Source organism: Triticum aestivum, chromosome 4B (genome assembly GCF_018294505.1).
Source record: "Triticum aestivum cultivar Chinese Spring chromosome 4B, IWGSC CS RefSeq v2.1, whole genome shotgun sequence".
Lineage (NCBI taxonomy): Eukaryota > Viridiplantae > Streptophyta > Magnoliopsida > Poales > Poaceae > Triticum > Triticum aestivum.
This window is the reverse complement of record NC_057804.1, coordinates 18,774,008-18,784,986: the sequence shown is the minus strand read 5'-3', so window position 1 is coordinate 18,784,986 and position 10,979 is coordinate 18,774,008. Positions and strand designations below refer to the sequence as shown.

Below are 10,979 nucleotides of genomic sequence, written 5' to 3'. Positions count from 1 at the left end.
GCATGTGCCACACGACAGTTCAGGGTTGCAGGCTTGTTTTGCTTTGTCTTCGTTCAGTTCATCGGCGTGGTCGGCACAAGAGGCTGGTGGTGATTCAGCAGAATAGCCTGGGGATTCTGTTTGTGTGGCTTCAGTGCAGTGCCGTCGCCATTCAGGCAAGTGGTGAAAGTTTCGATATAGCCAACAAAAGATGAAATAGACCATCTGCACAACCAAGCACATATATAGATCCTACATTCAAATTTAACAAACAAGCACATATATAGATCCTACATTCAAATTTAACGATATTTGTCGAAGAATGGCAACACCTTGAACTTGCTGTCAAAAGGTACACGAACTGTCACTTTGTGCAAGCATGAGAATTATTACATGTAAATGTACTCATCTACACTGTCCAATCTAGATTGATACAGGTTACAGACACGAGGAGATGACCTCCCAACAATTGTACACCACGCAGGGTTTATCAAACCAAAGGAGTCAAAACTACAAAACACAGGATGATGCATCATGCAGCAGAGGAAGACCATCCAAATCTAGATACAGAAACTCCATGGACACTTCATACAAACCTTCGAACGAACAGAACTTGCCTCCAATTTGGTAGAGATAAGCCTACACCAAGGTATGCTCTGGCAACTCCTACCAAACACCACCACAATTTTGATGATAGCAGTAACCAATTTAAGCTGCGAGGAGGCTTGCGATCACAAGAACCCCGACCATGATAAGAAGGGCCTTCAGGTAGACATCTGCCTGCTGCTGCTGCTGCCCGAGCGGCCCTTGGCGGGGGACGCCGTGGGCGTGCCCCATATGCCCGCCATGGAATCCATGGCCGTGACCAAACCCATAGTGAAACCCAGCAGGCTGGGCATATGCAGCTGGATCTGGAAACCCATGCATTTGGAAGCTGAGCATAGGGAACAGGCCCCCGAACGCAGCCGAGAACGCATAGTTGCCCCACCGTCCATTCGCCAGCGGGACACCCGCCCCCGCGCCCCCCATGCCCATGAACCATGGATTTGCATGGGCGTTGCCGAAATTGTTGTTAGGATCAGCCTGTTGGGCTGTTGCGGGCCTCTGTCCAGCTGGGCGCTGAGGAATGTCGGCTCCAGGCGTGTTCTTTGACCTTGGGTCGACGCGGTCCTTGCCACGGCCATAAAGGGGGACAAGCTTGTCTTCTTCAACAATGGCCTTGCACACAGGGCACTCTGGTGTGTTGGCGTGCATGTGCAGCCATCTGTAGAGGCACGGCCAGCAGAATAGGTGGCCACAGAGAGTTACTATTGGCTCCTGTGGCAACTCAAAGCATATGTTGCACTCAAAGCTCCCTCCAGCTGCATCGCTGCTGCTGCCACCAACTGCCGCTGATTCCCCAACATTGGCGGACATCTTGAGCTTCTTAACGGTTGAAACCTGCGATTTCAAGTGAGAACGATCACCAACACTGCTAGAAAGAGCTATATGGCAAAAGAATAGAATGTACTCCTCAACACTACACGTTATTACAAACAGTACAGAGTTACACAACACACAGCAACCTATTCTTTGCACCAGCCTCAGTCAGTACTATGAAGCCTCCCAAAACCAAAAGGGTCATCATTTTCAGCCATGTGAAAATCCACCATCCATGTAAATAAATATGAAAAAAAACTTAATCTAACAAGAAGATCACCTAAAAAGATTGCCCATGGCTACAACTGTGTTAAAATACAGCTGCGTTGTATAATAACAAATACTACTGTAACATAGTTCTAAATTCTCATCATAAACATTTTAGTATTTAGCCAAATCCACAGGACATTCAGCTAAACAATACACTTGATGATCAGGGACTCGCAGAAACGATGGTTTTGTTACTCAGGTGAGCATATTATCTTCTTACAAAATAATCCGAGTACCCACAGCAACAGGATCACTAATATAACCTACACCCCCTTCATCCCGCTGAAAAAAAAATCTGTCGATTATCCACAGAAGAATATTCATCAGACCCTCTAGAAATCAGGCAGGAATACACCAGATCGAGTTGAGTTCACAGTTCACGCTCTAGAAGAAGATAGATTTCTAAATAAACTACTCAGGAATATTGAATTACTGAAACAATTCAATCTATTTATTTCTTCAACAAACGGGAGGAAAATTCCCAATTTCCCCCAAATTACCAAGCCGCGCCCACCCACGGATCCAATTCCGAGCGCAGATCAGCGCCCCGAAGCCTACCACTCAAGGCTCGCCCGGATCACCGGGGCGCCGACGGAATACCCCATGAATCGGGCAGCAGACCCCATCGAACGAATCAAATCCGCCCAAGCTCGTAAGTCCTAAATCGCGACGAAATTTAACGCGGAACCAGAGAGAGGGAGGGAGAGCAGGCGCCGTTTACCTCGGGGGAGCGGCGACCGGCGGGGCGGCGGGCGGCGCGGCGAGCGGAGACCTGCCTGCCTGCAAGGCGAATCCACGGCGATGGCCTGGACGGGACCACGACGGCCCTTAATAAAAATCGGGGAGGGCGCGCGGCACGCCTGGAAGATTCCAGCGGAATCTGGACGCCTTCGCGGCGGGTCCGCGGTTTGGCCCGCTGAGTTCCGGGGCGGGAGGCGTTTTCTGTGAAAGGATACGGAAACAGCCATTTCTTTTCTTTTCCTTTTCCTTTTCTTTACGAAATGACACGGAAACTACTTTAGACTAGAAGAACGCCCGTGCGTTGCAACGGGGCCACATTAACTTTAAAAGTTCAATATTACGACATTGATGACCTTTTTTACTATCAAATCCTCACACACACTCTCCCTCCCTCTTCCTCACTCTCTCTCCCCCTCTCCCTCTCTCTAACACACACACATATCCATCTTATTGGATACGAGACCATAATCCATCTATTTCACACACACACGCTAGTGCATAACATATGGATTATGTGTATTATATTTGTCATCAGAACTGACGGAATTAATTTCATGTAAATCGGCCAGCCACAGCTTCAAGAATACGCGGAGGAGGTGGCCCGGGTTAGCGTCGGCGCCATCCGGCGCGGGCCACGGACCCGCTTCCAAGTGCACGTGCAATGCACGTCTTCACAAATATTATAACCAGATGTGAGAAATCACATACTAACACGGTGTTGCAATCAATTTGTAATTAAAGAAGCCAAAAGTCTCTTTTCTTAAACCAGAATTCCTTATGCTGGAGTTTAAACAAACCCCACAATAACATGATCAAATTTTTTTTCTCTACTTATCACCTAATTAAGCAAATGCATGACTTATGAAGCGGATAAGAAATCATGTTAACTTGGAACTAAAATTCCAACAAAAGAGTGAGGAACAAACCTTGTTATCATTGCTCTGAAGTCTAAACCTCCCCCTATTTGTTAGTGAAAAGTGAGTATGCTTCAAAGATAATAATTTCTTATGCAACATATGCTTTTACATTTGAAAGAGCTACAAAATATGTGGACCTACCTATGTGCACTTCCTAAATCAAGCGGATAAAGTTATTTCTATCGGCAATATAAAATACTAAACATTAGTTCGAATTGAATAATACAACAGAATTGTCATTTCTGACTTTTCATCCATCACTGAATACGAAAGAAAGGGACAATGTCCACTAACCATGCAAATATTCTGACCATGGGATATTTAGGCTGGCGTATATGGGAAATCAAAGCTAAAAATGACTCGATGAGTTAGGGATACATCAATAAATATTGTAAAAAGTGATAAAAACAAATTTGCAACAACTCGCGACCCCACGAACTCATATTCGCAATGAGCAAGTTAGTGAGGCCGCCACGGTAGGCTAGCACCAAGGGACAAGGGCAACAACTGCCTTCCCATCCAACCTACTGATTCTGCTGGCGCTACTTTCATCCTAAGCACTGCCCATGAGTACCGCTAGTGTGTTGCCACGTATGGAGAAACTACGAACTGAAATTTTCATCCAAATCATGAAAAATGTTAATGTTCCTCTCCTCTCCCATTCCTCGTGTGAACATACCCAATTCGTGGTTGGCTCGCTACATTCAGCGTAGCTCTGATGTGCACTGCCCCCGCTCTTGATTAGTTGCTGCAGTGCCACGCATCTACGCCAACAAGCTGGGGAAACAAATGCAAATGTTACACCGAGTCAAAATCAACCATCCCACAATCGTAACAATAGAAAAGATAATAACCAAAATTTAACAGAATAACTACTGCTTGGCTCCCAGATCCATCTCGATAGCCCTTGATCTGGCTGCTGAGCTTCTCCTAGCCGCCTCAACATCACGTCATTACCAAACATGTAGTGGATGCCTAGTGGGACAAGGATTAAGAAATAACATGAGGTGAAAAATATGATGGTTGTCAATTCCATAAAAGGATCCAAGTAATTTGACAAAACAGATCGGCAGCATCTTGTATAATCTCAAAAAAGAAACTAAAAATATGAGAAATGAATTGATGAAAATCAGCCCATGCTCTCATTCATGCTCGCTTTTGTAATGGGAGGCAAGGAATGGGGATACCGGGAGAAGAAATGACCACATGGACGGCAAGCTTCCACCACCGGCAAGTGGGGTTGCTTCACATCCAATCTCCATGGCCACCGCCTCCATGGGGACGAACTCCCATGTTCACAACCGGGCTCCTAATCGGCCGCTGCCTCGCCGACCTTGACGACGAAGTAGTCCCTCCCTTCGATCCCATTCGCAACGGAGGCAACACCCATCCCAGCGGACAGGTCCGCGGTGAGATCCCTACTGGATCGTGGTCGCGCCTCCCCAAACCTCACCGCGGGACACATGAGAGGGTCGTTGCCATGGTCAGGCTTGGATGAGGAAAGGAGGCGACATCGCAGCAACGGCGCCTTCGCCGGGATTGGTGGCGACGGCGGCGGCGAGCGAGCGGGAGGACGGCGGCGGCGAGAGAGTAGGAGGGTGGTGGCGACAGTCCATCGATCGCCATGACGTGAGAGGAGGATGGGGATGGGGCCGCGATCTGGACGTATGGAGCGGTCGAGAGGAAGGAAAGCAGGCGGCTGGGTTTTTCCATCGTGCGGGGTTTGGGGGAGGTCAAACAAGAGGTTTTTTTCGTGCGGGAGGCAGAGCAACGAGGGCGGATTTAGGGAGACGGGATGCGGTCGGTTGGCAGGAAAAGAAAAGCTACGCATTTTTTTAGGAAGTAGAGATGATTGATGATAAGAAAGGCAAAATCACATCAATATAAGGAGATATCCCATCAATACTTGATTGGAAAATCACATCAATATAAGGAAATATCCCATCAATACTTGATTGATTGCGATTTGTTTTTTATATGGTAACTAATCTGATGAGTTTATGTGGGTGGTGAAGCGAAAAGGCGGGTGGAAGGGAGACGAAATAAAACCAGCGAAATAAAACCAACGAAAGTGGTGAGGCGAAATAAATCCAGCGAAAAATAACCGGCGGACTATTCACCAACTGCTCCATTAGGCTGAGAGGAAACGCAGGGATCGGCCGTTTCCGCGAGCCAGGCCCGCACCTGCACCCACGTGTGCAGAGTCGCGAGCTAGGTCTCTTCTTCCGGTCGTCTCAGCTCGCATTTCCCTTCGTTTTCCCCGCTGCTATCTTCTCTGGTGCCACGCCACATCTCCTCGTCATTGCCGATGTAAAGCTCTCCTTCTCCCTTTCTTCCCGAGCTCTGGCCCCTCCCTCCCGTTCCCAGCCATTGGCGACCTGCTCGCCGTCGCTCGCGGCCGGCCACCCGATCTGACGATAACAAGCATGGCACTCCGGCGGCACGTACACCACTTGCGCGCGCGCACTAGCCGGCCCGCGTGTGAGGAAGCACGGACCCGCATGTTGTGCCCTTGTTTACGGGGAAGGTGTGGCCGTGGTAGATTTGTCGGACCTTGTGCTTGAGCTGTTGTACCAGCAAGCACCTAGGCGGCCAAATTTCGTGTTTTGACCCTTTTGGTATACAAATTTAGGATTTGACCCTGGTTGCAAAAAAAATCGAGATTTGACCCTTTCGCTACCGCCAGGGGTACAGGCGGTAAGGTTACACAGCCTACCGCCAGAGCCTCTGGTGGTAGGATGCGACGGAGGGGACGACGGCCGTTTGCCCGAGCTGACATGGATAAGTACCCTACCGCCAGGTACCTTGACGGTAGGTTGTCTAAACCTACCGCCAGCATCCCTAGCGGTAGGGTGCGGCTCGGTTTTGCCTCCCAAACTTTCTGTGACGAAATACCAAAGTGCCCTGACGGTAGGTTCACCCTACCGCCAGGGGGGTTGGCGGTAGTCTGTGCGACCCTACCGCCAAAGGCCGTGGCGGTAGGGTCCTGTGTTTTATTTTTCCAAGTTTAGTTGCTTGCTTCTTTTCAAATTCAATATGGCATCAATATCACAGATAGATAAGCACAACAGCAAAAAATGTTTGCATACGAAATTATGATAACCTCACACTTATAGATAGTAAAAATGATGTATCCATTAAGTTCAACATATCAAAATAGGTTCAACTACTAACATAGGTAGCAATAACAAGACACCGAGTAGTTCAACATAAGACAACAACTTTAACTTAGCAAGTTCAACTTCACTAGTTCCTCCCCCTCCCCTCTTGGCGGCACGCTCCTCGTTTGTCTTCGAGTGGCCCTCGTCCGGCTTCTTCGAGCGATGATGAGGAACCGGTTTCTGAAACGGTGATGGGCTCAGAACATCCTGGTGCGGATGAGATACCCTCTTCGCTTGGGTTGGCTGAGTCGGTTGAGGTCCATCATCGTCGTCGTACTCCTCCTCATCACCTTCTCCGTCGTCACCTCCTTCCTCTTCTCCCTCTTCTTCTTCTTCCTCCTCGTCCACTTCCTCTTCTTCCTCGGTCTCGTTAACAAGGCGAGATGACGAGGCGACATGGCTCGAGGAACCTCCTCCGGTGTGGCTTGATGAAGCTAGGGCACGTGTCGACCAACCAGGAGGAGGAACATGCATGTCAACCGAGGCAGCGCACCCAAGCATGCCCGCTAGCTTGCGGCAACGGTTAATGATCTTCTGCAATAACAAATATAGTAGAGTATGACTTGGATCAGGTTTAGGGTTGCAAATAAGTAAGAACATGTGGCATGGATCAAATTTGCGTTCGCTCCAATAGAATGCTATGAGGCTTAAAGTTACCTTCGTCGCTTCCCTCAGCTTGTTTTCACCCTCCACAGTTCCGGGGTCAAAACTTAGCGCATTCGAGCCGTCGAAAATGTTTCTGTTTAGCTCTGCGGCCTAGGAATCCAAGGATCATTAAAAAGTTAGCGAGAATGACCATGTCATCATCATTAGCTTGAATGCATTTCAACAAAACTTAGCTTGAATGCATTTCTACAACAAGTGATGATCAGATGACACAATTTAAAGCAATTTAAAGAACCACACACATAGGTGAGATGTATGACGTCTTACCGAGCGGTAGAGGTACGCGAGGCCAGCAAACCCCCAGCTGTACCCTGCATCCCAGTCGGCTAGGAAGTCCAGGTACATCCGTAGGGCGTTGTCCCCCGAGCAGTCAGGAAAGACCACCTCTGTGAGAAGAAACCACAGGTAGGCCCTTGCATACTGCTCCATGGTCCTCGGATCCGCATCTTGCGGGCATTCAGCCCGGTGGTCTAGGAGCCATGCCAATGCTACACCAGATGTTCGGTTACTCTTGATGGGAGGGCAGTCGCCGATGAGGGCGGTAACCCTGTCCGGCCAGTTCTTCCTATCCACGCGCCCAATGAGAGCATGGCCCTTGATCGGTAGGGCCGTGATCATGGAGAAGTCCCCGAGCGTCACCGTCATCTCACCACATGGGAGATGGAAAGAGTGCGTCTCGGGCCGCCAACGGTCCACCAACGCTGTGAGAGCCGTGTGTGTTGGGGAACGTAGTAATTTCAAAAAATTTCCTATGCACACGCAAGATCATGGTGATGGCATAGCAACGAGAGGGGAGAGTGTTGTCCACGTACCCTCGTAGACCGTAAGCGGAAGCGTTATGACAACGCGGTTGATGTAGTCGTACGTCTTCACGATCCGACCGATCCAAGTACCGAACGTACGGCACCTCCGAGTTCAGCACACGTTCAGCTCGATGACGATCCCCGGGCTCCGATCCAGCAAAGCTTCGGGGATGAGTTCCGTCAGCACGACAGCGTGATGACGATGATGATGTTCTACCGGCGCAGGGCTTCGCCTAAACTCCGTGACGATATGACCGAGGTGGAATATGGTGGAGGGGGGCACCGCACACGGCTAAGGAACAATCCGTAGATCAACTTGTGTGTATATGGGGTGCCCCCTGCCCCCGTATATAAAGGAGCAAGGGGGGAGGTGGCCGGCCCTAGGAGGGGGCGCGCCAAGTGTGGAGTCCTACTAGGACTCCCTAGTCCTAGTAGGATTCCACCTCCCTTGTTGGAGTAGGAGAAGGGGGAAAGAGGGGGAGAGGAGGAAGGAAAGGGGGGCCACACCCCTTGTCCAATTCGGACCAGAGGGGGGCTGCGCGCCTTCTTCCTTTCGGCCTCTTTCCTCTATTCCCGTATGGCCCAATAAGGCCCATATACTCCCCGACGAATTCCCGTAACTCTCCGGTACTCCGAAAAATACCCGAATCACTCGGAACCTTTCCAAACTCCGAATATAGTCGTACAATATATCGATCTTTACGTCTCGACCATTTCGAGACTCCTCGTCATGTCCCCGATCTCATCCGGGACTCCGAACTCCTTCGGTACATCAAAACTCATGAACTCATAATATAATTGTCATCGAAACCTTAAGCGTGCGGACCCTACGGGTTCGAGAACTATGTAGACATGACCTAGAACTATTCTTGGTCAATAACCAATAGCGGAACCTGGATGCCCATATTGGCTCCTACATATTCTACGAAGATCTTTATCGGTCAAACCGCATAACAACATACTTTGTTCCCTTTGTCATCGGTATGTTACTTGCCCGAGATTCGATCGTCGGTATCCAATACCTAGTTCAATCTCGTTACCGGCAAGTCTCTTTACTCGTTACATAATGCATCATCCTGCAACTAACTTATTAGTCACATTGCTTGCAAGGCTTATAGTGATGTGCATTACCGAGAGGGCCCAGAGATACCTCTCCGACGATCGGAGTGACAAAACCTAATCTCGAAATACGCCAACCCAACATGTACCTTTGGAGACACCTGTAGTACTCCTTTATAATCACCTAGTTACGTTGTGACATTTGGTAGCACCCAAAGTGTTCCTCCGGTAAACGGGAGTTGCATAATCTCATAGTTACAGGAACATGTATAAGTCATGAAGAAAGCAATAGCAACATACTAAACGATCAAGTGCTAGGCTAACGGAATGGGTCATGTCAATCACATCATTCTCCTAATGATGTGATCCCATTAATCAAATGACAACACATGTCTATGGTTAGGAAACATAACCATCTTTGATTAATGAGCTAGTCAAGTAGAGGCATACTAGTGACTATATGTTTGTCTATGTATTCACACATGTATTATGTTTCCGGTTAATACAATTCTAGCATGAATAATAAACATTTATCATGATATAAGAAAATAAATAATAACTTTATTATTGCCTCTAGGGCATATTTCCTTCAGTGTGGACAAGCGTCGGCGGCATACGCTTGAACTGGAGCACGAAACCCAAGAGCCCGACTCTCCTGTAATATGGCTCGTAGCGGTTGTCGTAGTTCATCTCTTTGACCTTGGTGTGACCCCTCATACGTAAGGGCGGAAGCATCTGTCAATGTGCACACGAAAAAAGTTAGAAAAAACTTTTGAAAAGGCAAAATTGTGATGCAACACGTTGATCAGTGCTATTTACCACTCCGTTCTCGATGTAACGGGCGCGATGACCGTTATCGAATGCCGGGTCAAGCATAGTGTAATTAGTGCCGATCGCCGGACCAATGAGGGGCCTCCTGAAACACGAACACTTTGTTACAAACATATAATCATATCATGTTAAACCGTTCAACTAACATCAATCATATCATATTCAACAAATATAAAAAAATATTATGAATATGAACTGCGGTTCATCTTCAAACTAGTTATTCTATCCTATTATGAATATGAACATTAACCAATCAATTTCAACAATTGTAAAAACATATATAAAAATTACCAACATATTCATCTTCAAACCACATCACCTCATTACCTTATCTTATGCCAAATAGGTTCTATCCTCAAACTAGTTAACAAATTCAACATATTCAACCACATCACCACATCAACTCATCAATTATATTCAAACATATTTAACCACATCAAACATCAATAAATAATCCAAAAAATATTAACATGAACTAGGGTTCATCAACTATATAAAACAGGCTCTATCATAGTCAACTTCAACCACATCACCACATAAATCATATTCAACTACATCAAACATCATATTACTCCTAATTAAACAAACCTAAAAACAACAAAAATCAAAATCTACTAGATGAAATAGGGTTCATCTTGTGCCTAATAATGCGTCGAATCGACAGCTTCTTAACTAAAACGAATTGGAGGGATTGAGAGAGCTTACTTTTCTCGTTTCGGAGTCATCTCGATCCGAAAAAACCGTTCACAAACGAAGAAGATCGGATGGGGGAGTGGAGGGGATGAGAGAGGCCTTCCCCTCTCCGTTCTTGCGGGCGGCGGCAGGGGAGAAGAAGATGCGGGTTGGGTTCGTGGATGGGCCCCACGAGCCGGCCCCCGCAGGGTTATAACGGTTCAGCACTTACCGCCATGGACATTGGCGGTAGGGTTGCACACCGTACCGCCGAGTCTCCTGGCGGTAGGGTCGACGGCACGAAACGGCAGCCGTTTGGTCAGGTTGACGTGGATAAGTACCCTACCGCCAGGGCACCTGGCGGTAGGCTGTGTAACCCAACCGCCAGAGACCCTGGCGGTAAGAAAAAGGGTCAAATCCCGAAAAAAATTTAAATCGGAGTCAGATCCTGAATTTGTATG

At 47.9% G+C, this 10,979-nt stretch overlaps 1 protein-coding gene across 1 annotated transcript; it reads right to left on the bottom strand.

The window, feature by feature from the left end:
• Positions 1-290: 290 nt before the first annotated feature.
• Positions 291-2,635, bottom strand: LOC123090649 (E3 ubiquitin-protein ligase RNF185). Its single transcript, XM_044511966.1, has 2 exons — positions 2,390-2,635; positions 291-1,419 (listed from the first exon to the last, which is right to left on the bottom strand). Exon 2 carries the CDS (start codon positions 1,393-1,395, stop codon positions 688-690), a length of 708 nt encoding a protein of 235 aa, XP_044367901.1. The 5' UTR covers positions 1,396-1,419; positions 2,390-2,635; the 3' UTR covers positions 291-687.
• Between the last annotated feature and the right edge of the window lie 8,344 nt (positions 2,636-10,979).